This window comes from Xyrauchen texanus, chromosome 47, assembly GCF_025860055.1.
Source record: "Xyrauchen texanus isolate HMW12.3.18 chromosome 47, RBS_HiC_50CHRs, whole genome shotgun sequence".
Classification (NCBI taxonomy): Eukaryota; Metazoa; Chordata; class Actinopteri; order Cypriniformes; family Catostomidae; genus Xyrauchen; species Xyrauchen texanus.
The window spans coordinates 26,060,825-26,088,020 of NC_068322.1; the positions used below are offsets into that span (position 1 = coordinate 26,060,825).

General features: G+C 42.4%; 2 protein-coding genes across 5 annotated transcripts in view; both read right to left on the reverse strand.

Moving 5' to 3' along the window:
* The window catches only part of LOC127638713 (ubiquitin carboxyl-terminal hydrolase 15-like), an 86,110-nt gene extending 79,620 nt beyond the window's left edge, over nucleotides 1-6,490 (reverse strand). For 3 of the 4 annotated variants that reach the window (XM_052120359.1, XM_052120358.1, XM_052120357.1), the window contains exons 1-3: nucleotides 6,373-6,490; nucleotides 5,405-5,532; nucleotides 785-915 (exon numbers count right to left, since the gene is read on the reverse strand). In XM_052120359.1, the coding sequence (XP_051976319.1) occupies nucleotides 785-915; nucleotides 5,405-5,532; nucleotides 6,373-6,461 (348 nt within the window). In that variant the 5' untranslated portion in view covers nucleotides 6,462-6,490. Of the gene's footprint in view, nucleotides 1-93; nucleotides 129-784; nucleotides 916-5,404; nucleotides 5,533-6,372 lie in introns of those variants that run through there. The other variant, XM_052120361.1, reaches the window with a different exon arrangement.
* A 968-nt stretch (nucleotides 6,491-7,458) lies between these two features.
* The window catches only part of LOC127638712 (lysine-specific demethylase 5A-like), a 63,583-nt gene continuing 43,845 nt past the window's right edge, over nucleotides 7,459-27,196 (reverse strand). The window contains exon 27 of the mRNA XM_052120356.1: nucleotides 7,459-8,293. Coding sequence (XP_051976316.1) covers nucleotides 8,087-8,293 — 207 coding nt within the window. The 3' untranslated portion in view covers nucleotides 7,459-8,086. The remainder of the gene's footprint in view (nucleotides 8,294-27,196) is intronic.

Consider the following 27,196-nt stretch of genomic DNA (forward strand, 5'->3'; position numbering starts at 1 on the left):
CTGACCACAGTGAGACTCGAACCCTGCGGCAACTGACATTCACTCCCTTCAAAATCTTTTTCCAAACACCCAAGAATGAGAAAAAGGCAGCACCTCTTGCATGCTGTTGCTTGAAGTGCGTTCCATGTAGCCGTGCAGTCATGCACACAGAAATAGCGCAGCCACTCGATACCCCCTCAAACATACATGGAGAGAGGGGGCGGGAAACAGAAAGAGCCATCGCATCATGGCATGACTGACAAAACCTCCATGACCATTTTCTCTAGCGGAAGTGATGCACATCAACACAAGCATGCTGAAGGCTTATTCCACAACGATAACTACTGCATGCAACAATTTATAATCAGACACGGATAACGAAAATATTTGAAGTGTTTTGAATGGTATGAACATCTCCAGGTCATATTTCTCCCCAAAATCAAAAGTAATGACATTAGGCATTCAACAGTGTTCAGGTCATTCCAGCTCTTCCACACCAGAATCAGTAAATCGTTTCTATAATATGGACCTCACTTTGAGGACAGGGACATTGTCATGGCCATCCACAAACTGTTGCAACAATGCTGAAAGCACACAATTCTCTGATTGTCAGTGAATAGTGTAAAATTGAGATTTGTCCTCACAAAAATGAGTAGTCAAACCCATCAGTTAGAAGAGGTGCACACATACTTTTGGCCATATAGCAATATATTATCACAGCTTATGTATTGTATAATTATTTTATTCAAAAATGTTGAAAATTATTCAATCACTAATTGAGTTTCTCTTGCACAGAGTGCTTTACCTTGCGTGCAATGGGCTCCTGTCCATCTGTCAGTCCGTACCAGCTGACTAACTTACTCCAGCCCTCCGTCGGCACCAGGATATAGTCCAGTTCATCGATGAGGTGCTCCTTAATGCCCAGCACATCTTTATCTGAAATACAAACACATCACTGCTTAATGCCCAGTGCATCCACACACACACGCACGCACGCACGCGCGCACATGATGCCAATGCCGATCCGATGCCAGTGTTGTTGTTTTTTGGGGGATACTAACAATTATATATAAAGACATTTTTACAATCACTTTACACACGCTTTCTGAAACTATGGCTCCTTTTCTCTAAACTCTACACACAAAAACCCTAAACACACACACACACACACACACACACACACACACACACAAAACATGTAAAACATCACACATATCTTGCAAAAGCGAATACATCATTCAAAACTGTTTTAACTCTTCTCAAAATGTTATTTTTTAATCAAAACTCTACACACAAACCATCAAACGATTAGCTCTTATACACGCCAACTACACATGGATGTGACAAATGTAAAACACTGCACTCGTGTCTTTTGTAGGGCTGCCCCCAACCAAAGGGGGGCATAAGAAAATGGTTTGAGTTCCAGAGCTGAGAAAGAATGTTATCAGTAATATTGTTAACACTGTTCTACATTACAGAGAAATACTAAACCATAATAATGAGCCTTTAAAATATCATTTTTACAAGCACACACAAGAAGCGAGCCGCAGCAACACCGGGAAAAGTGGTACTGATTCTGAATGTGTCAGAAAAGCCAGTAAAGAGACTGTCTGAACATTTTGTTCATTTATAGAGAGAAATGAACATTAGGATTGTGCCGACAGACGATGATCTCTGGGATTGACAATGGTCAGAGTTTTGGCCAATAGCTGATGCCTTTGACCATGTCTAGATGATATTGGGCTCGTTTTCCCATTAATGTATTCAATTATTATTATTATTAGGCTATTATTATCAAATTAATATTACAAATAATTTGCCCATTATGACACAAAGACACACGCTTGAAGAAACACTCTTTATCATATTATTAAATACAGATGACAGAAAAGCACGTATGACACGCTGATACGAAGGCGTGCAGTCTCGTGGAACACACGCATGTAAAGGTTCTCACTCTTTCTTTGTTTCTGTCTTCTGATTTATTTGTATTTTTTGCAAGAACAGTATCATCTATGAGAATGCTGTAAATGACCTCAGACATCTCGGCATAAAACATAAAATAAAACAAAAACACATTCATCTCAAACCATGATTTAAATTTCAGTGATTATTATCATCATTATAATTATTATTTTTACATTTATAATTGTTTTTATGTCTTGTTTTTTGGTCTCCACCAAAGTAAATTTCTGCCTGCATGTTAAGACAGAAAGGTGGTTATATATATATATATATATATATATATATATATATATATATATATATATATATATATATATATATATTATTGTTTTGATCACTTCATTATTTTAATAGATTTTTCAGTTGCGTTTGGAGTGCAATTTGAATTTAGAAATGTATTTGATTTAAGTTTTTCATTTTTAAAATAATTTAATTACATTTTCAATGCAAAAACACTAAAGCAAGAATATTCACCGATCCCTCAGCCCAGGGGTTGCCGATGTAATTAGATAGATAGAGAGAGATGAGATAGAGAGATTTCACACATTTTAATTGCACCAGTTTCATAAAAAAAAAAATTTCAAATAAGTTAAAAGTTTGAAATCAAGGTGTCTTGCTTTATTGTGTAGGCTGAACCCTAACCCTGCTTAACGAAAATTACCCCATAGTACCACCTAGCGTCCAACCAGCGGTAATACCAGTGTTCGTCAATTTCCTATAGAGTTTTTTTTTTTCTGCAACCAACCGACCAATCAAAACTTGGTCGACCAAGACTCTTCTCATCAACTAACCTCTGGTCGACTATTAGTATGCAGTGGAGTGCACAGATGTTTGTCATAGCACTTACACATACACATATGTGCATTGTGCACACATATATACAGTATGTATGCATATTCAGTATAGAATATCAAAATCCACAAAAGGAGGTAGATCCTTTCCCTATTTGGCTCCTAAACTATGGAATAGTCTCCCCTAACACTGTTCGGGAAACAGACACACTCACTTAGTTTAAGTGTAGACTAAAGACTCATCTATTTAGCCAGACACACCTAATTTATCCTCTAACCCACAATTAGGCTGCTTTAGTTGGGTCTGCCGGAACCAGAAACATCTATCATGATCTAGAACACTGCATAAATTTAATGGCATCTACGCTAATATTATTCTATTTGTTTCCATGTCTCAATCTCAGGATTCATATTCTGAGGTTACCAGTGCCGGACAGATCCAGCTCTGTTCCTGCTTGATATCGGACTCCACTGCTACGTGTTGCTGAGTGACGACAACTAAATGCTAGCCAGACATCACATCCGTCTTTTATGATGGACTTCAGAGGATGAACTGATGCAAACTCCAAATAAAAGACGTCGGATACTTCATATACCACGGCCTGAACCTTGGACTTATGATGGACCCCACCGAACCTCACCGAAATGATCTGCAGGCGTCTATGTGAACTTCTGCAGTTAATCCAGGATGGACTTCAAAGACATTAGTCATTAATCGTACAGTTCATACAAAATCTTTTTTTTTTTTTACATTTACATACATTTATGCATTTGGCAGACGCTTTTATCCAAAGCGACTTACAGTGCACTTATTACAGGGACAATTCCCCTGGAGCAACCTGGAGTTAAGTGCCTTGCTCAAGGACACAATGGTGGTGGCTGTGGGGTTAGAACCTGTGACCTTCTGATTAACAGCCCTGTGCTTTAGCCACTACACCACCACCACTCTAGTAACAATCTCAGTGTTTTTAAAACACTGTCCCTTAACACTTACTTAGTTTACTCATTTTAAACCATGACCTACACTGCACTAGGGTTGAAACGATTAGTTGACGTTATCATCAATGTCAACAATAAAAAATTGTCTGCAAAAATGTTCTTTGTCGAATAATCGTTTGATCTAATTTAACGTAACATGAGATCACTTTAACTCTAATGATGAGAGCAGCACTGCAGTTCACGACTGACTGAGGAGAGGAAGAATTACAACGGTCACAGTCCAGATGCACTCTAACCGAGTTTTGTGAATGTCCGATCTAAGGGGGAGAGACTGAAACTGCACCCAGCTGATGTACACACTGTCACGGGACGCTCATCACTCGAGCGTGCTTAATGCAGCTAGATTATAACATGATGACTCATGACTTTTTCAATCATAATATGCATTTTTTATTGTGAAGAAAATTGTCAATACACAGCTTTATTAATAAGAGAGAGTTTGTTTTTTGTGAGTTAAAGATGGATTGAAATGAACAGAAAGGTGAGAGAGAGTGGTCTTCGCCACATTATACACGGCAACAAAATAGGTTTTTGATTTGGCTTGATTTCCAATATAATTATGTAAAACTTTTTAAATAACATACATTTTTTAACTGACAATGTTGAATATAATATTAAAAATACAAATATTTAAAAATATCTAAAAAAAAAATTTAAATATGCATTCAGCATATTTACATTTACATTTATGCATTTGGCAGACGATTTTATCCAAAGCGACTTACAGAGCACTTATTACAGGGACAATCCCCCTGGAGCAACCTGGAGTTAAGTGCCTTGCTCAAGGACACAATGGTGGTGGCTGTGGGGATTGAACCAGCAACCTTCTGATGACCAGATATGTGCTTTAGACCACTACAACACCACCACACCAATAGCATATAAGATATTTAGAGTCGCTTTTAGAGAATAGATCTTCAATACAAGTATATTTTGTCTTTAATGCACTTACAGAAGTATAACCAAGTAAAATATACACTTATTTACAAAATACACTTACTGTATATTTAAGATTCATTCTCTTAATTAAATGAATGTTGTTGTAAGGATTTTTAGGCATTTTTAACTGGAAAACAAGACAAAAACACTTGATAACAAAAGGATTTATTTTGCAGTGAATTTACTGAATTAAATTTAATAAAAAATCTTTTTCCCCTTTAATTCAGTGAATATCATTTAGAGGTATTTTTGATGATTTAAAGAATAGGGAAATAATCGTTCTAATAATCGCTAAATCTAAATAATCGTTAGTTGCAGCCCTACACTGCACACAAATAACTAAAATTGTCATTATATTCATGTTGTTTAGTCAGAGGGGAACTGGCCCCCACAGTGAGTCTGGTTTCTCCCAAGGTTATTTTCCTCCATTAACCAACATCTTATGGAGTTTTGTGTTCCTTCGGCTTGCTCACTGCGGTTTTTAGATATAATTATCATTTAATTAGGTCTACTTCTTGTTATACACAATTCACAATAGAAATTAATCAAACTACACATTGATGGCTCTAATACTTTATAGATATTACGGTTTCATTTTCTGTTAATGCATGATCTTCTGTAAAGCTGCTTTGAAACGATGTGTGTTGTAAAAAGTGTTTTTTCAAATAAAAATGACTTGAGACTAGTACGTGAACTGGTCTTAAACCCTTCAAGGTAAGTGTAAGATGAACCTTTGAGCAGGCCTGAGTTATCCACCGGTCCAGGATAGACGTTCTGATCACCCATCTGATATTTGTCCCAGCTGTCAAAGCCGACATATTTCTTCCACTTCTTGAACCAGTGACTGTCCACCAAATACCTGCACAAACATGAAATATTAAATAACTCTACATCTTTCATACCTGCATGTATGACATAATACAGGCCTAAGCTAACTACAGAAATAAAGATATATGAACAAGTTTTGTCTCAAAACCCAGATAGCAAACATAACTCTTTGAGATGTCTGTTTTAGATCTTTTCATCTGGAAAGCATCATAATCCATTTAAAATCTACTAAACATCATAAAAAGATGCCATCTGGAAAGAAACAGCTTTTAGACGTATTGCAAACAACATAAAAATACATCTTCCAGATGTAAACACATCAAATAGATGTCTGGGTGATGCAAATGTGCGTAACTATCTTAACTACGCATGATTAAATGGTTAATTAAGACTGTGATCTGTGACCATATACAGTATTCAGTACTTATAGTTCGTATAGTTGATATTTTATTTTATTTTTTCATCGCTGCAAATGCCAAGACAGTCTCACTGCAGTAACTTCTGCATTTGGACACTATTGATCTGTGTGTTTGTTTAATAACAATAAACTCAGAATTGCTGATTCATGCAGTTGGAGTGTCACCACGAGCAGAAATGAGTGAAATATTTACATGACTAAACTGTATCAGTGTGACAGTCTGACACTGTAATCAGCATTGCACTGGTGTTGATCATTCTGATGTTATCGGTGTATTGATGAGACTTTTATGAGTCATTCTCGTAATTCATGTTTTATTTTTGGTGTTTCAATGACTACGCAGCGGCGTCTCTGACAGACTTATTGATCATGATTGATTATCGATGTATGTGTCAGAGTGCAGTCGTTAATAACATCAGTGTTGCGTTATAAGAGCTTAATAGCGTCTCTCACCATGTGTCAGCTCTGCGCAGCGGCGTTTTGAGGAGCGTCGCGAGATCTCCTCTCTGCGTCTCCGCATCCGCCGCACCACCTTCCGCCATCTTCACTCACTCCACGGCTGCATGCTGGGAAGCGCTGCGTCACCACGCCTGCGTAACTGCGTGACGTCATGACGTATTTCACCTCCGCCAGCCTTGTCGCATTTTTTTGACCTATAATATTTTACTTGGTCAATTTCGTATGTTGGCTATACTAAAGGCAAATGTGCCCAATTTAAGCCGTTTTATTATGTATTGTACTTGGGTTGTGTTGCTTATCGAGTCCCCTAAATATATTAATAAGAAGAAATCAAAATCCAAACACAGCCGTTTTATCTTTTTAAATGTATTTCAATATGAAAGTGGATGTGAACGTATCTTGATAAATCCAGTACGATAATATTAGAAATGTAAAAATATTAGTAACTGTATTGTATAGAAACCTTCTAGGTTACCTTTCTAGTCAAAAACAAATTGCACTTAGGCTTACTGTAGTTAATGGTTTTCTTTTCTGAACTTTGACTGATGATGAATTTGGCTAGACTTGTTACCCAGCTTTCCTCATAGTCAAGCAATTAACAAAAGCATACCAAAATAGTGCAGATTTAATCTAAAACAACTGTCTGTCAGCCCCTTCATCATCTTTGTCTCATTATTTTGGGTGCTTCTGCTTTCAGAATGAGAACATTCTGAAAGAATTCTGTGCAAAATGAGGGTATTTATGTGGAGTTTTGCAGACAAGTAAATTGGAGCATAAGTATATATTTCTCAGAATATAAGTTGACATTTCTCAGAAACATCCTAACCCACATTTTTGGGACATTAAATCTGAAGTATGTTTCAAACAGGACACAGATAATGTGCAGGTGCTTAGAATAAACACTTTGATTTGTGTGCTATCTTACACCTCACAATGTCTTTCTTGTGCATTTAGTAACAGTCATCTGATCATCGTTATTACAAGACTAGATGTCACCAAAATATTCCCCATACTGCACATTTTCAATAAATAAACAGCTGAAATTCATAAAAATTGTCACACACTGAACAGACTTCATCATCACAGTCATTATTTATTTGCAGAAAGGTGAGAAACATTATACTTGCCATCATAATTCACTTAAAATCAATTTACATAATAAATAGATTCACAAAATACAACCACTATCCTGCAAATGAAACCAAGTTAGCTATGGCTCTGGGCACAGGAAATGGTCCAAACAGGATGTTCATTTACTGCACAATCTCATGTTGCCCAGCAGACTACCAGTGGACTTGGGTTGGTCGTTTGTGAAGGGAACATAATTAATTCTCCTGTGTGTGTTTGCTCCGGAGTGGTTTTCAACCCGTTCCTGGAGCCACACCAGCACTGCCCTTATTGAACACACCTGAATCAACTCATCAGCTTATTAATAACTAAAGTACTCCATCACCTGAACTGGGTGTGTCTAATAAGAGATAAAATGTACAGCGCTGGGGTTTGAAAACTACACCTTCGGTAGAAGTGAAAGATAAAACGCATCCCTGTGCTAAAATAATGATGAGCTAAATCTATCAGACAGAAGTGTTGCCATTCACACTGTGTCCCTCGTCAATTTTGGCACATTAGTTCTTGTGAAGCGTTTAAATGTCTGTGTTCGCAGGTTCTAGTCTCCAGCCGGTCATTTTGGAGCAGCAGTGTTTGTGGGTTAACTAGTCTCCAGCGGGTCGGATTGGGGCAGCGGCGTGACAGACTGATTGCACACCAGCGATGACATCACTGCAGTTTCTCCAGCGGCTTTACGTGAGCACGCCGAGCAGATGTAGTCTTCATTCTCAGCCATTTCACAGGACACACCAACACACACCTGATGAAACCACTCGTCACAGCCGCCGTCACACTGCACCCAGTCCACCTGAAACACAACACAAACACTTGCATTTATAACACCAAAATAAAATCATCTTGTCAAAAATTTAGCCAAACAATTTTGGAATAACAATTGTATTTCAACTGTTGTGAAGTTGTACGATAGCTCCATGTGTGGATCAGACCCAAATGAAAGGCTCTGGGCAAATGCAATGGTGGTCCTGCGATGCATGCATATAGGGGATTCTATTTTACGGAACGGGGAAATAAAGACTCCAAGATAATAATTTGGATGAATTTTTAACTTTTTGTTTGTTGTTAAATCCAGAAGTATTTTAGGATTTCTGAGGTCCCATGGAGGAATTTTGCAAAAGTGAGTTTGTTCCTAAATGTTTAAATCCACTTGTAACTTGTTTTTTTCATACATTATACAAAGTTGAGGTAAAAACACTGCTGGATAGGCCACATTTTCTTTATTTGTGTTAAGCTTGATAGCGTATTGTAAAGCCAGCTACAGGCGTCTGTTTTCCAAAGAAAACTCATTAGACTCCACATCTAAACTTTGGATCGGTGATGTTCTAAAAGCTCCCAAAGCTAGTCGTATACCTTGGTGGTGTATAGTATCCAAAATTTGATTGTATATTTTTCTGGCTGACCCATAGACTATACTTCTATAGTCAAGCTTTGAGCAAATCAGTGTTCTATATAGATTAAGGAGGATTGAGCAGTCTGCACCCCATTTTGTCTAAGATAAAACCTTTAGAATGTTCATGAGTTTAAAACATCTCTTTTTTAATAACTTAATATCAGGGATAAAGGACAGTTGGCTGTCAAAGGTGATGCCAAAAAATTTGGTCTGTTGGTCATGCAACTCTGGATCAATGTGTAAAGAGCTAAATTAGCAGAAATGCATGCAAACAGTTTTTGCCATGAAAAATTGAAGTAATTTAGCATTACATATTAATAAGTCCCCTTTCTGTTGCTCAGAGTGGATTGGGGGGTGTAACTACACTCGGTGACCTATATGAGAGTGGAGTGCCAAGATCTTTTGAAAATTTGGTTCAACATTTTAAGATTCCTAGATTTCAGTTCTTTAAGTATTTACTGCTTTTGCAAAGGTCAGAGGCATCGGTGTATTACTCCCTGTTAATTCAGAGTCTGAGGGATAGAGCTTCATCTTCTCTCAAGAGATTATGGGAGAAAGATTTAAATTTGATATTGGAGGAGGGAGTGTGGGCCAGGATACAAAAAGCATCAAGTCTACATCAATAGATGCAAGGGTCCATCTGATGCAATATAAGATTTTCATCTATTCTACTGGACCCCTCTATATTGTATAGGTTGGGTCTTAAAGACACACCCACCTGCTGGCGGTGCCAATCAGAAGACAGGGACACAACACATGTATTTTGGGGATGTGTTAAGATATAAGAATTTTGGCTGAGGGTTCAGAGCTTTATGTGTAAGGTATTGTACACTCAATTTTCATTTTGCCCCAGACTCTGTATCCTGGGTGATGGGATGGATGTTAATATTGGGGACAGATATTTAAAAAGTTGGGTCCTAGCCGGAATCATGATTGGCAGAAAATTCATCCTCAGGGGATGGAAGTCGGCTGGGGCAACCTCGTTTAGGGTGCTTTTAGATCTAGTGCTGCCTTCGATAAAATAGATCAATACATTCTCTTTAATAGGCAGGAGAATTATGTTGGTATTTGTGGACTTGCATTAGTATGGTTTAAGTCCTATTTATCAGACCGCTACCACCATGTATGTGTAAATAAGGAACTGTCATATCAAACAAAAGCCAAGTATGGAGTGCCACAGGGATCAGTTTTAGGGCCCTCTGCTTTTCTCTTTATATATCCTTCCCCTGGGAGATATTATCAGGAATCATGGAATAAGTTTCCACTGTTATGCCGACGATACCCAACTTTATATTTCTTTTAAACCCAACAAAAATGGACAATTCTCCAAAATAGCGGAGTGTATCAATTAAATCAAAGATTGGATGGCCAGAAATTTCCTTCTGCTCAATTCCGACTGAACAGAAGTACTAATTATTGGACCAAATACCTCTAAAAATAAGCCGCTAAAATATCATTTGACTCTCGATGGATTACATCGTCTTCTACAGTGAAGAACTTAGGTGTGATATTTGATACCAATCTGTCCTTTGAAAATCAAATTTCCAATGCTTATAGAACAGCATTTTTCCACCTCAGAAATATTGCCAAGTTACAACACATGCTCTCTGTTGCTGATGCCGAAAAATTAATTCATGCATTCATGACCTCAAGAATAAATTATTGTAATGCATTACTGAGAGGATGTCCTGCAAGTTCCATAAATAAACTGCAACTGGTTCAAAATGCAGCAGCCAGGGTGCTGATTAGAACCAAGAAATATTATCATATTTTATCATCCATTTTATCATCAGTACATTGGCTACCTGTAAAATTTATGTTAACTACATGCAATGATTGGAATGGTCTAGCTCCAAACTACTTAAGTGATCGTCACTGTTTGTCTCCACTGTATTTAAGGACTCTTATTTTGAAGTTTTCCCTTCAAAAGCACTACGTTTCCCAGAGTCCACTGCCCCAATCACTTCTTGTTATCCCTACCTGTATGCCATTCCCTCATTAAGTTTCCAAGTGTATATATACCCTCTAGTTTTTAGTATTTGTCAGTCCTTGGTGTAATGTTAGAATAGTAATTTTTAAAATTGTGATGTTTAAATGGATATGTTTGTTAAAGCATTTGTTTCCACTTCAGCGTTAGATTCCTCTCCAGTGAATGGTCCTACTCCTGTGTTTGTAATTAAAAGATTCAAAAGACTCTACTTCTGCGTCTCCCCTTCCACTCCTTGGGCACCAAACAATACAGTGACCTTCTGACACGCTATATTACATTACTGTCACGATTACCTGTTGTCTGCCCTGTGTTCTCTGTCGCACTATCACGTTTATGTCATGTTTCCTTGTCTGCTCCGTGTTTTCCACTTCACCCGTCATTGTTCGCGCTCCATGTCGTGTTTTCCTTGTTGTTCGCCCCGTGTTTCACTGTCCTTGTCTAAACTACATTTCCCACAATTCCCGGCCTTCCTCTCTGCCTGCACTCATCATTGTTTTCACCTGTGCCTCGTTCAGTCTCCACTTTGTCCGTGTATTTAAACCCTGGTTCTTTGTTCAGTCTTTGTCGATCGTTGTTGAATGTTACCGTTTAACGTTCATGCCCCTGTCAGTGTGTGCTACCTCTTTTCGCGTTCGTTCGTTCGTTCGTTCGTTCGTTCGTTCGTTCGTTCGTTCGTTCGTTCGTTCGTGGATTACCCTGCTGTTCGTGGATGTTAGTCAACTCGTGTTCACCCGTGTGTGAGTTTGTGTTTGTTTACTTTTCCCCTCGTGGACCTTTTATTTGCTCCAGTGTTTGTTTAATGTTGATATCGTGTATGGTTTCTTGTCATGCCTTTGCCCTGGTTTCCTGCCCATCGTGTTTGTTCTCCTAGCTGTGTGTTCTGTTGTTTGATAGTTAGTTTTTCCCATCGTGGACTTTCCTTTGTGTTTACCTTTTTGTTAATATATATATTAAACTGCGTTTGGATCCTAACCTTCTGTCTGCCGTCCCCTGATTACCCACACCGTGACAGAACGATTGACCACACATGGATCCAGCAGCCTATTCGGCGAATTATCGGCTCCTTTGCCTCAAGCAGGGGGACCGCCCTTTGGAGGACCACATCCAGGACTTCCTTCACCTGGCAAGCGTCTCTGACTTCCCGGACCCAATCCTGGTGAGCTTCTTCAGGGGCAATCTGAACGCCTCACTGAGGGAGCGGTTGCCACCGGCAACGCACGAGTGGACTCTCTGCGGCTACATAGAGGTGACTTTGCGGGTCGGCGGATCGCCGTTAACCGTGGGCGACGCTGAGGAGGACCCTATCTCTCCTCCCTCAGTGGTGACTCTCCAGTCGCCCATGGCGCTTCTTGTCACGCCACCCCCATCTGTAAGCGAGCTCTCCTCCTTGCCAGTCGCCCTCCACGAGCCAGCGCGGTCCACTTCGTCTGCCCGGAGGAGGAGAAGACGGGCTTCCGCCTCCCGGCCCACGCCTGCCCCGGTCTGCGAGCCAGAGCCCACGCCTGCCCCGGTCTGCGAGCCAGACCCCTCGCCTGCCCCGGTCTGCGAGCCAGAGCCCACGCCTGTCACCGTGAGCGAGCCAGAGCCTACACATGTCACGGTGAGCGAGCCTGCGCCCACGCCAGCCACGGCCAGCGAGCCTGAGGCCACGCTGACCAGGAACAGCATCCCAGCTTCACCAGTCGCATCAGCCCGGAGGAAGAGGAGAAGGGGAAAGGTCTCTGCTCTCCAGCCTCCGCCTGCCGCAGCCCCTTGCCCTAAACCCCTCTTGGCTCTGCCCTCAGCGTCCAGCGAGCCCAAGCCCACGCATGCCACGGCCAACCAGCTAGACCCTGATGCCCCAAATGTCAGAGAGCCAGCGCCTGTAGCCTCGACCGTCCCTGAGCCAGTGCCTGTAGCCTCGACCGTCCTTGAGCCAGCGCCTGTAGCCTCGACCGTCCCTGAGCCAGCGCCAGCAGCCATGACCGTCCCTGAGCCAGCGCCAGCAGCCATGACCGTCCAAGGGCCAACGCCCGTAGCCAGGACCGTCCAACAGCTTCCGCCTTCCGAGCTTTCCAGAGCTCCGCCTCCCAAGCTTTCCAGAGCTCCGCCTCTCAAGCCTTCCAGGGCTCCGCCCCTCGAGCCTTCCAGGGCTTCGCCTCTCGAGTCTTCCAGGGCTCCGCCCCTCAAGCCTCTCGAGTCTTCCACAGCCTTTCTCCCCGAGCCTCCTACGGCTCCACCTCCCGAGCCTCCTACGGCTCTGCTCCCAGGGACTCCAGAGCTTACTAGGGCTCCGCCTCTCGAGCCTCCTACGGCTCCTCTCCCAGAGACTCCCGAGATCCGCCCCCTGATCCTCCAGAGGTTTCCATGGTTCCGCCTCTCTCAGCTCCGCCTCCTGAGCCTTCAGTGCCTCCCTCAGCTCCGCCTCCTGAGCCTTCAGAGCCTCCCTCAGCTCCGCCTCCTGAGCCTTCAGAGCCTCCCTCAGCTTCGTCTCCAGAGCCCCTCGCGGCTTCGCCCCTGGGAACTGTCCCTGTCCTGAGGCCGCCTCCCAGGCCTCCTGGACCTGTCCCTGTCCAATGGCCGCCTCCCAGGCCTCCTGGACCTGTGCCTGTCCAATGGCCTCCTCCCAGGCCTCCTGGACCTGTCCCTGTCTTGTGGCCACCTCCCAGGCCCCCTGGACCTGTCCCTGTCTTGTGGCCGCCTCCCAGGCCTCCTCGAACTGTCCATGTCCTGTGGCCACCTCCCAGGTCCCCGGAACAGGCCCCTGCTCTACGGCCATCTCCCAGGCCTCCTAAATCTGTCCCTACCCGGTGGACGTCCCCCGGGCCACCTGACCCGGTTCACTGCACACACCCCCAGAGACTGCTTACCTGCCCTCTCGGCCTCCCTGGTCTGCCTGTCTGCCCTTTGTGCTCCCATGGACTGTCTCATCTCCCCTTTTGGCTCCTTGGACTGCCTAATTTCCCCTTATGCCCCCTTGGTCTGTCTCTGTGTCCCTTGTGCCCCCTTTGGTCTGTCTGTTTTTCCCCTTTTCTAGCCCCTCTCTCCTTGAACATTTGTTTATCCCTGTTATTTTTCCTTTTCGGTTTCTTAAGACCGTCTGGAATCCGGTCCTTTTGAGGGGGGATTCTGTCACGATTACCTGTTGTCTGCCCTGTGTTCTCTGTCGCACTATCACGTTTATGTCATGTTTCCTTGTCTGCTCCGTGTTTTCCACTTCACCCGTCACCGTTCGCGCTCCATGTCGTGTTTTCCTTGTTGTTCGCACCGTGTTTCACTGTCCGTGTCTAAACTACATTTCCCACAATTCCCGGCCTTCCTCTCTGCCTGCACTCATCATTGTTTTCACCTGTGCCTCTTTCAGTCTCCACTTTGTCCATGTATTTAAACCCTGGTTCTTTGTTCAGTCTTTGTCGATCGTTGTTGAATGTTACCGTTTCACGTTCATGCCCCTGACAGTGTGTGCTACCTCTTTTCGTGTTCGTTCGTTCGAGGATTACCCTGCTGTTCGTGGATGTTAGTCAACTCGTGTTCACCTGTGTGTGAGTTTGTGTTTGTTTACTTTTCCCCTCGTGGACCTTTTATTTGCTCCAGTGTTTGTTTAATGTTGATATCGTGTATGGTTTCTAAACTGTCACAAAATTCTGGCTTGTTAATAGTTCATAGAATTTCAAAATCCACAAAAGGAGGTAGATCCTTTCCCTATTTGGCTCCTAAACTATGGAATAGTCTCCCTAACTCTGTTCGGGATGCAGACACACTCACTTAGTTTAAGTCTAGACTAAAGACCCAGGCATACACCTAATTTATCCATCAACACAAAATTAGGCTGCTGATGATCCATATCACTGCATAAAATTGAATGACATCTATGCTAATATTATTCTATTTGTTTCCATGTCTTGGGATTCATATCCCAAGGTTACAAGAGCCGGACAGATCCAGCTCTGTTCCTGCTTGGTATCAGACTCCACTGCTATGTGTCTCTGAGTGATGACGACTAAATGCAGCCGACGCTAGCCAAACATCACTTCAGTCTTTTCAGCGGATAAACTGTTGCCGACTTCAACTGTAAGACATTGGATACTTCATATACCACAGCCTGAACCTTGGACTTATGATGGACCCCACCGAACCTCACCGAAATTATCTGCAGGTTGAACTGTGATGCACCTCATTGATCTCTGCCTGCATCACCTTTGTCTATTGATGGACTACTCTTGAAATGGAATACATAATTGCCAACAAAAGCCTCCATCAGCCAACTAACAAGGACAATGCATCTATGTGAACTTCTGCAGTTAATCCAGGATGGACTTCAAAGACATTAGTCATTAATCTTACAGTTCATACAAAATAAACACATTTTTTTAAACACTGGACCTTAACACTTACTTAGTTTACAAATCTTAAACTATGACCTGCACTGCACATAAATAACTAATATTGGCATTATTTTCATGTTGTTTAGTCAGAGGGGAACTGACCCCCACAGTGAGTCTGGTTTCTCCCAAGGTTATTTTCCTCCATTAACCAACATCTTATGGAGTTTTGTGTTCCTTGCCACAGTCGCCTTCGGCTTGCTCGCAGGGGTTCTAAATACAATTATTGTTAATTAAATTTTTATACAAACAATTTACAATCTTAAACTACACTATTAAACTTAAACTATATTAAATCAAACTACACAATGGTCAATCTAAAACTTTATAGATATTACAGTTTCATTTTCTGTTAATGCATGATCTTCTGTAAAGCTGATTTCTTTGTGTGTGTTGTGAAAAGCACTATACAAATAAAAATGATGACTTAAAAATGTTAAAGAGCATAGTTAGAGTGAGATAGATTCTTTAAAAATTGTTAGTGGATTTTGTCTGGTCCAATAGCTGTGTCATGGGATCTTTTAATAGCCCTTAGTAGCTCTTTCATGGAAAATGGCAGGTCATTTTATTCCATATTGCTTGAGGAAAAGTTTATTTTAATATCTTTTTGCTAAGATGTTTTCAATTTCTTGTTTTGAAGTTAAAAGTGAATCTTGATGTTTGATATGTTGTATTTGTGGACCACTGTTATTGCCCTTCATCCTCTGTATCAGATTCCAGACTTAATTTGATGGAGTGCTTGCTGAAAATATGGACACAAATATTCTCTAGCTTTCCTTTTATGCTTCCTTTATTGTTCTCCTTGTTTGTGCTCTACCTCTTTTGAGTTGAATAATATTTTCAGTAATTGGATGTCTGTCTTTCAGCTTTTTTCCCCTCTTTTACAGCTTTTTTGCACTTATCAAACCATGGAAGCCTTCTACATTTTCTATTATAAGATGTTCACAGTATAGTGTTATTTGCTATGGATATAGAATTTCAGTAAAGTTCTTTGTAGCATCCGGATTTTCCTCTGGAACTCACGCAAACCTCTCGTAACAGAGGATTTGAAACTTGTACCAATTTTCTTTTTTATTTTGCTATCTTTGTACAATTGTTTCTTCTCTTCCTTTGATGGTTAAAATAAGTGAAAGTGGTCACTTGCACAGAGGTCATGCCAAACTTTCCATGAGAGGTCTAAAAATAACTCAGGCTGACAGATTGTTAGATCAATTGCTGAGTATGTTCCATGCCCTGGGTGTAAATAAGTATGTGATCCATCATTTAGAAGACATAAGGCATTGTTACCTAAACAATCTTCAGTCTTCTTTCCTTTAGTGTAGCAATGGTTATATCCCCATAAAATGTAATGGCTGATAAAATCTCCCTTGTGTATAAAAGGAGAAGGGAGCTGAGCAACCAGATTATTCAGGTACATGTACGTTATATTCAAGTCAGGAGGAACGTAAATAGAACAGACTGTAATGGTTTTCTGCAGGGTCAAACTGTCACGATTCACTGTTGTCTGCCCTGTGTTTTGCCTCTGTCATCTGTTCCCCATGGACTACACTTCCCATAATTCCCTACTCTCATCACTGCCAGCTGTCTTTCATTGTCTTCACCTGTGTTTCATTAAGTCATTACCCACTGTGTATATAATGCTCTGTTGTTTGCTCGTTCTTGGTCAGTTGTTGAATGTATGTATTTGAATGTATCTAGACCTACCATGTTTTGGCCGTGCCCTTCGTGGATGTTTTTACACGTTTATGTTTTTGTTTCCGATCGTGGATGTTTTCTTTGTCCCTGTGTTTACCCGTTATTTTGTACTTGTTTATTTTTCATTAAAATCTAAAGCTGCACTTAGATCCAGCTCTTTTAACTTTTTCCCAGCGTTACAGAACAACTGACCACAAAATGGATCTAGCGGCGTACTTCATGGAACTAACCCAGGCGGATTTAACAATTCGAGAGTTCTCCCACTTCTTCTCCAGCGTGGCCATCCACACCGGTTTAGATGACAAAGCCCTGAAGGACATCTATCGGATCGGTGTATCAACACGCCGATGGGGGGATTTGCCGGAGACCGGTGCTTACACATGGAAGGAGTATGTGGAGCTCGTTTTGGAGACATTCGCTGCAGCGGAACCACCTCTCTCAATCCCGGGTTAGCTTCTGAACATTCCACGCCTGCCACGGCCAACGAGCCAACGGCCATGCCTGCCACGGCTAACGAGCCAACGCCTGCCAAGGCCAATGAGCTGGAAGTCTCGTCCGTCCCAGGGCCAGTGTTGCCAGCCTCTTCCGTCCAAGAGCCAGCGTTGCCAGCCTCGTCCGTCCGGAGGAGGAGGAGGAGGAGGAGGAGGAGGAGAAGAAAGGCGTCTGTTCCCCAGTCTCCGCCATCCAGGGCTCCGCCTCCCGAGCCTTCCACGGCTCCGCCTTCCAAGGCTCCGTCTCCTGAGCCTTCCATGGCCCTGCAGTAGGTAAAATACGGATGGCTACCCTAAATTTGACTTTAAAAGTTTAACTTCTACTATGGTGTCCACCCTCTCATTTCACCATCTTTAATCTGTTTTGCCTTTGAAGTTTCATCTTGGGGTACTTTTGATTGTGAGGAGCTAATCTTTTTTGTATTTCTTTTTGAAGTTTGATTTTCAGTTGTTGAAATCTGATTGGATATAATTTACAAGTGGCTCACTTTGAGTTCCTGTATTCTTGGTCCTTGGGAAAAGTATATTATTGTTAATAGTTTGGGGTTTGTCTTTATGCATCCAGATCTGTCTGGCAATCATAGCTGTTCTCATAGCTTTTTTTCTCACTGTTCTCATAGCTTTTTTGCCAACAGAGGCAAACAAATTTTATTCAGTGTATAAGAAGGGACCGCAGTCACCATTTTTTGTGCCTCACGGTAACTGATTTTCTTACTACATCTGATCCTCTGTATTTCCTTCTCCTAGACTCACATTGGACATTCTTTTGATGCAGCTGAATGACCTGTACAATTACAGCACTTGGATGGTTTTTGACAACTCTCCTTATTATGGTCATCCTTGCCGCAGATGTGTTTGTTTTTACAGCCATTAGATCCATGTCCATACTTTTGACAGTTAAAACATAGCAATGGGTTGGGTACAAATAAGTCCATTGGAACACTTAGATATCCAATTAGAACTCTTTATGGGGGTAGTGTTTAAAGTAACGTACTAGTTTTTATCATTCGGTCTTCTCTCTTGATTATTATCCTTTTCACATTTATTACACCTTGAGTTTGTGAGTTATTTCTTCTTTGTCTACATCATCCAACTCTCTGGTACAGATCACTCCTTTGCTATAAATTCAGCACTGGATGAGGAAATGCCTTTATCTGTACTCCAGCTAACAGGTTGGTTCTCAGCATTGGCTTTTTAATAGCATTCCACAAGAATTTGACCAAATCTTAATTTTTTAACTTCTTTCACTGTTCCTGCAATACCCTTATGTATAGCAAAATGGGCGAGCTTAGTGACTGGCAAAAATGGGGATACAGCTTCAATGACAATACATTTTGGTTAATGATCACTACTTGACATGGGAACACATCTACTTTCTGAGCTACAATTTGTATCCAGGTCCAAAAATATTTTCAGTTTAACCATCTCTACTTCCCACCCACATTGAAGCCCAAAAAAGAGGCAATTCACTCAATTGACCCTTAGCCAATGCCTACTGGGAAGTCTGAAAGAGGAACAAGTGTTCTGCCACTTCTTGCAACAATATTGAGATACTAAAGACCTATTCAAAACACCCTGATCCTTAATTGTTTTGGGAAGACAATGTAAAAAAAAATCCAAATTCTAGAGATATTTAAAAGACACTTATGTGCTGGAGCTGATTCCTCTCAGCGGCAGGCCAAAAGCCCCGGATTCAATTCGAATGGTGAACTGAAAGAAATCCGGCGTGAATTGATGAATGTGTAGGCAATGCTGACGAAGGTCATTGCAGACTAGGACCTTGCTGTAATATATCGATCGATCACTTCCATGAAGGCGAAATTCTCTGGTTACAAGAGTTGCGGATGTTGAGAAACGGATTGATTATCTGGAGTTATTGGAGAGGGAATTAGCTGCTAATCGGCTTGTGACCAATGTGGATTTGGAACATGTCCGGGAAAAACTGGAGGATATGGGGAATCGTAATAAACGAAACAACTTCCGAATTGTTGGAATTCCTGAGCAAGAAGGCAGAGAAATGGTGAAATTCCTAGACAAGCTTTTTCCGAGTCATAACAGGCCATAAGCTGGAAATCGTTCATGCTCAGAGAGACCTGATTTAGAGGTCCACGGAGGGAGATTGGCTCCGATCAATTCTGGCCAAATTTCTGAGATCATTCGATAAAGATCTTGTGTTATGCGGGGCTAGGAGTAAAGGAAGGCTTTCTGGGAAGAACCACACCATTTTCTTGTTCCCAGACTTTGCGAATACGACAAGAGAGAAACTTGATCAATTCAAGGAATTCAAGGAAGGTAGTTTTTGCACTGATGTTCCCGGCCAAACTGAGAATATATGGTAAGGATGGCCACAAAATATTTACATGCCCACAGCAAGCGATGTCCTTCATAAAGACAATCGAGTGAGTAAGCAATTTGGTGATTTTCCTGTTGCTGCATAGTGGGCCTGACTCACTGAACATACACTTAACTGTCCGAGGAAAATGGGCACTTTATTTGTTTCTTTTTGTGTTGGTTCCGCCTAGCGGCTGGAGTTTGTTTTGTGGAATACCACTCCCTCGGAACAGTTGTGGATGAATCTGGAAGTTTTTGGTGCTTATGCCTCCTATCGGCTGGAGTTTGTTTTGTGGAATATTTCTTGCAGGAAATATTGGAATGATTAGGGCATGTGTTGAACTTGTGTAACGACCGAATGGACCAGCTCACTGAACATTCGTTTGACTGCCCTAGGAACTGAAGGGCCCCCTTTTGTTTTTCTTTTTGTGTGCCTGTTCCGCTAGTGGCTGGAGGTTATTTTGTGGAGGTACACAACTTCGGGGCAATTTACATGTTTGTGTTTTTTCCGCTCATTGGCTGGAGTTTGTTTTATAGAATATTTTCTGTTTCGAATTCTGTTTACCAAAAATTTGTATAGAAGCACCAGACTTGAGCAATCCGACGGCAAAGTTGTTGCGGGGGCTTGTGTAGGCGTACATAGACTTTTTAAGTTTAGAGGGATGGACGGCGGTTGGCACTGTCGTACACGGGGTTAATGCGCACATTTTCTTTTTCTTTTTTTTATTATTTTATTTTTATAGGTTATTTATCTTCTTAAACATAAGAAATATGATATAGTGTTTCTTCAAAAATGCATCTTTCCTCGCAGGAAGCTGAAAAGTTTTGGAAAATATGGGGTGGACATGCTTTCTTTAGTACTGGCTCAAGTAAGAGCAGGGGAGTCATTACATTGATAAGTAAACATCAACAATTAAAATATCTCAAACAGATTAATGATAAATTAGAAGTCATTATTGTTTTAGCAGAAACTCAGGGGCAAAGGTTGATTTCGGCTAATATTTGCACACCTAACATTGATGATCAGGGCTTTTTTTATAGATCTTGGGATCTAGGGATGTTGCAAGCCATTGGCACCCCTCATGATATAATATTGGGAGGAGACTTTCATCTTTTGATGAACTTTGTCCTTGATCATAGTGAAGCAAAAATATGTAAGCCCCCCAAGAGCAACAGTGATGCTTCAAAGGATCTTGGTCTTACAGATATTTGGAGACTTTTGAACCTATCTGGGAGGGATTATACATTCTTTCCATCAGTCCATAAGATTTATTCTAGAATAGATGATGTAGATGAAAAGAAGTTTTTTTAAATGTTTTTTATTTATTTTAAATTTTCTAATTGTTGGTGACCACTGTAGTGCGCGTTTGTGTCACGGGAGGGAAAATGTATATATTAATGTATACAATTGATTCCATATTTTATGTTAGTATGATTTATGTATGGAATCAATAAAACAGTTAATAACACAAAAGAAAATAACTGTAAACCTAACAAGGGAGGCTAAAGGTGTTAGGGTTACCTTGTCTGGTTTTACCGTTGCCCCTTTGGTTTCCATTTTTGTCCCTTTTGTTGTCCGTAGTTTTCACTTTTGTCCCTTGTTTAGCTCCACTGTCTCACTAGTCTATTGTTTAAAAGAACTACACTTCCCAGTATCCACCTGTCATCATCACTGCCATTTTGTTCATTGTGCTCACCTGTGTATCATTTGTAATCATCCTGTCCCTGTGTATTTATATCCTGGTTTTTGGTTCAGTCCTTGTCTTTCGTTGAACGTTGTTAGCCCGGTGTGTTTTCCCTGCCCGTATTCTCAGTGTTGTGTTTATTTCCCCATTGAGGGTTTTCCTTTGTGTTTGTTTTGATTTTGTTAAATAAAGTAAGCCTGCGTTTAGATCCAGTCTCCATGTCTGCCTTCGCTGCCTTCTGTTCATAACAGAACGAAAGACCACAAATGGATCTAGCAGCTTACCTTATGGAACTGACCCAGGCGGAGTTGACCATCTGCGAGTTCTCCCACCACTTTTCCGCTGTTGCCCCCCACACAGGCTTTGACGACGCATCCCTAAAGACCATCTACCAGCTCGGGCTACCAAAATACCAGCTGAGGGAATTGCCGAACTCCGGAGACCTCACGTGGAGGGAATATGTGAGTTTAGTCTTGGGAGAACTCGCCGCCGGGGAACCACCTCTCTCGATCCCGGTTTCCGCCTCTGGGCTTTCCGTGCCTGCCACGGCCAACGAGCCAGCGTTGCCAGCTTCGTCCGCCCGGCGGAGGAGGAGAAGAGAAAAGGCTTCTGCTCCCCAGTCTCCGCCTGCCACGGCCAGCGAGCCAGAGCCCACGCCTGCCACGGCCAGCGAGCCAGAGCCCACGCCTGCCACGGCGCCAGCGCCTGTAGCCTCCGACGTCAGCGAGCCAGAGCCCACGCCTGCCACGGCCAGCGAGCCAGAGCCCACGCCTGCCACGGCCAGCGAGCCAGAGCCCACGCCTGCCACGGAGCCAGTGCCTGTAGCCTCCGACGTCAGTGAGCCAGCGCCTGTAGCCTTCGACGTCAGTGAGCCAGCGCCTGTCGTCTCAGATGTCAGTGAGCCAGCGCCTGTAGCCTCCGACGTCAGTGAGCCAGCGCCTGTAGCCTCCGACGTCAGTGAGCCAGCGCCTGTAGACTCCGACGTCAGTGAGCCAGCGCCTGTAGACTCCGACGTCAGTGAGCCAGCGCCTGTAGCCTCTGACGTCAGTGAGCCAACGCCTGTAGCCTCCACGGTCCCTGAGTCAGCGCCTGTGGTCTTGTCCGTCCCAGTGCCAGTAGCCATGACCGTCCAAGAGCCAGCGCCAGTAGCCATGACCGTCCAAAAGCCAGCGCCAGTGGTCGTGCCCGTCCAAGAGTCAGCTCCTTCCGAGCTTTCCAAAGCTCCGCCCTCCGAGCTTACCAGAGCTCCGCCCTCCGAGCTTACCAGAGCTCTGCCTTTCGAGCTTTTCAGGGCTCCGCCTCTCAAGCCTCTCGAGCCTTCCATGGCTCCGCCTCTCAAGCCTCTCGAGCCTTCCAGGGCTCCGCCTCTCGAGCTTCCTGAGCCTCCCAGGGCTCTGCCTCCAGAGCCTCCTTCAGCTCCGCCTCCAGAACCTCAAGAGCCTCCTACGGCTCCGCCTCCCGAGCCTCCTACGGCTCCACCTCCAGTGCCTCCTACGGCTCCACCTCCTGAGCCTCCAGAACGTCCCACGGCTCCGCCTCCCGAGTCTCCTACGGCTCTGCCTCCCGAGCCTCCTACGGCTCCACCTCCATAACCTCCCGAGCCTACTACGGCTCCGCCTCCAGAGCATCCTACTGCTCTGCCCCCAGAGCCTCCTGAACGTTCCACGGCTCCGCCTCCCGAGTCTCCCACGGCTCCGCCTCCCGAGCCTCCTAAGGCTCCGCCTCCAGAACCTCCCGAGCCTCCTACGGCTCCGCCTCCAGAGCCTCCTACTGCTCTGCCCCCAGAGCCTCCTACTGCTCTGTCCCCAGAGCCTCCTGAGCCTCCTACTGCTCCGCCTCCCGAGCCTCCTACGGCTCTGCCTCCCGAGCCTCCTGACCCTGTTCCTGTCCAGTGGCCTCCTCCCCGGTCCCCTGAACCTATCCTTGCCCTGTTGCCAGCTCCCAGGCCTCCTGAACCTAGCCTTGCCCGCTGGCCAGCTCCCAGACCACCTGAACCTGTCCTTGCCCTTTGTGCCCCTTGGACTTCCTGCCTGTCCTCTGTGCCCCCTAGGACTTCCTGCCTGCCCTCTGTGCCCCCTTGGACTTCCTGCCTGCCCTCTGTGCCCCCTTGGACTTCCTGCCTGCCCTCTGTGCCCCATTGGACTTCCTGTCTGCCCTCTGTGCCCCCGGTGCCATCATTTTGTTTTCTGTGGGTTCCTTTTTGTCTTTTGGTGTTTTTTCTTTTAGGATCGTCTGGGATCCGATCCTTAGAGGGGGGGCTATGTTAGGGTTACCTTGTCTGGTTTTACCGTTGCCCCTTTGGTTTCCATTTTTGTCCCTTTTGTTGTCCGTAGTTTTCACTTTTGTCCCTTGTTTAGCTCCACTGTCTCACTAGTCTATTGTTTAAAAGAACTACACTTCCCAGTATCCACCTGTCATCATCACTGCCATTTTGTTCATTGTGCTCACCTGTGTATCATTTGTAATCATCCTGTCCTTGTGTATTTATATCCTGGTTTTTGGTTCAGTCCTTGTCTTTCGTTGAACGTTGTTAGCCCGGTGTGTTTTCCCTGCCCGTATTCTCAGTGTTGTGTTTATTTCCCCATTGAGGGTTTTCCTTTGTGTTTGTTTTGATTTTGTTAAATAAAGTAAGCCTGCATTTAGATCCAGTCTCCTCGTCTGCCTTCGCTGCCTTCTGTTCATAACAAAAGGGTTGATCTCTCTTGCCCAAGGAGAAGACCCTAGCACTACAGAGGGAAGAAGTGTATCACTGTTCCTTTCACGAACTACAACCATAAAGATGGGTCCTGTGCCGTACCCGGACAATGTCTAAGTGGTCAAAGTCTGCAGGTTTCAAACATTTTTGGATGGTTTTCTCTTACAACTGCCACGTCCGTAACAAAGAGATTTAACATCTGTAACACAATTCATAAAAATAAAACATAGGGCTATAAATACTTCTGGATTGTGCATTTCAATTCAAAGAGTTTTTACAAAGTGTTTACAAGTGGTTTACCAAAAGCTAATTTCCTGATCTAAATGGAGAAAAAAGTTTGTCTAGACCGATTTGTGTGATCGTTAAAATTCATGATTACAGACATCCACATGCGTTAAGTTTCTGCTTGTTTTGGCATCTGTGTTGAGAGCACTTTAAGTCATGAGAGGCAAGTCAGAGCATTTAAAATTAGTCTGTAGGCATGTCCTTATCAACAACCAGACTAATTAGTGATTTAGAAGCACTTTGATGATCCTCAGATGCGGGTCTTACATTTCATCTAATTTCATACTCATTTCGTGAGCATGTGCTAAAGAAACATCGCACAACTTGCAAAGTATTGCTCAGAATCAAGCATTATTACCAAAATGAAAAGCATCATCCGATTAAGGAATTATTTTGGATTCACTGCCGATGATGTCGAACAGTGTCATATTGTGTATGTTATGTTGAACAACACCACAAATGTATTCAGCTAATCTATAATTCAGCCACAGAGTGCAATACGAGTGTCTTAAAGCAAAGGAGAAAGCACCAAGTTTGAGTCTTCGAGACCTGCTACACAGACACCCATTACCAAATCACTGTTTAGCACTTCCCCGTATCCAACCTGTTCCCGAAGCCAAATGGAGATAACAAAAACGATCACCTATTTCATTGCAAAAGACCCCAGATTCAAGCTTAAGTATGTCAATAAACACAGAGTAGCAGCTGTCAAGATTAATTTGAAGCATCTTTAATAGTCAAACCATTGTAATTTATTTTTGTTCATTCCTGAAACCTAGAAGCATTAGCAGGCTTGTGATCCTGGTAAAACAGGGAATCTGCAGGTTCCAAGGAATTCAATTGAATACGTTTTAAGACTTAAGGCTAAATAAAAGAAAAAATTAAGACCACTTTTGCAAAAAACAAACACATTAAATAGTTAATAAGCTGGTAAATACCAATCCACTGAGGCTACTTGGATGTCTCTGGACATGTTTTTTTTTTTGTTTGTGTTTTCTTTTTAAATAAGTTAATACAACATTAAATCTCTAAATTAATTCATTATGAATGCATGTAGCCTAAAGTATGTAGCCTATATTGCGACCCTTCTCTTTAATCTCTTTCCAGCAAGACGTGACGCAATAATCCAATTATGGGATTACATTGTTGAAAAATTATTCTGAGGGCTCTCGACTGTGGCTTCAAGACATCAACAGAGCCAACTGGACCGAGATCATTTCAATTTACAACTTTGCAGCATGAATTTATAGCGAACATAATTACATGCTTGTTATTAACTCATTTTATTATATTAATTGTATCACTAAGAATATGTTTTTGTGTCACACTTTCGTTTAATCATATAATCTGTCAAATCTAACACAACAGTCAGCAGGCTTTCTGACACCACTTACTGCACATGCGCTGACATTTTTGTGAACAAGAGGATTGGTCTATAGACCTTATTCATAGTAGCGCTGTGATTGATTTTGAATGGGAAAGGAAATGAGGCTGTGAGGGATAATCTTACCATCCCTTCAATGGCATGCACGGTATACATCCGTAACAAGCTCATAGATCACATCTGATTTTCCACTGATTTTTTTGTTAACTGAGAGTACTTGAAAACATATTTTTTCAATGTTTTGTACGTGGAACAATCCAAAAACACTTTAAACTGCAGTACAGCCCATTGAAGAGACTGTACGTCTATCCGCACAGCCTCGTTGTCATGCCCATTCAAATCAAATATAGCGGTTCTGTGAATAAGGAAGAAGGCATGTGCTAAATAACATTTATATATACACTGCTCAACCTTGAGTCTGTATGAATTTTTCTCTACCCAGCAACAAAAAAAAGAGATGCTAAGCAAAACGAGTAGTCTCATTTACTGTTACTGCATCTTGTTTTTCATTCAATGTAAGTGAATGGTGACTGAAACTCCCTAATATCTCCTTTTGATATCCACTGAAATATGAAAGTCATACAGCTTCGCAACAGCATGAAAGTAGAGAACTGTGCTGCATAATTAGTTATGATGTATATTGAAAACATTTTATATATACAAATATTAAATATAGATAATATATATCATGTATATTATTAATTTTATAATATTTACATAATTATATCATTGTTGTTTTTTATATTATTACATAAAATCCCTGTATATGTCAGATGGAACTCTAGAGAGATGGAGATGAGAGATGTAACAGGTGTAACTCTGCAGCTCAGTAGTTCTGTTAGCTTTACAATTCTTGTCAAAGGAAATGTGAAATAAGGAAGCGCCATGATTTGAAAGGTGTCAAAACACTGCTCCAACCTTGTAACGTTAACAGCTTTGTCAATTATAAGCAGGAGCGATAGTGTTAGCGCATCGCTCGCTTACAGAGATACAGAATAACGGTATTTGCGTTTCGGATTAACGGGTTTCTGAAGGTTTATACAAGTGTAACATCGTAAGATGCACTTCCCTGCACGCACTCACAGTAAACACAAGTGTCAGCTGCTAAATAATGGATGCATGAGAGAGAGAGAGAGAGAGAGAGAGGATTTTGACTTGCAGATTCTACTGTTTTAAGCATCTCCTCAATTCAGGCCCCACAATTCAAGAACTCAGCAAATGAAATTAAAGACTTCTTATAATTTAAGACTTTTTATGGCATTACATTTTAAAAAGTACATTTAAGAGTTTTTCAGGACCCGTGGGTACCCAATCAAAAGACTGTATTCTACACAGATTACTGTTGGGCCTCATGTACTCAGATATGAGGCAAAGGCAGTCATACAG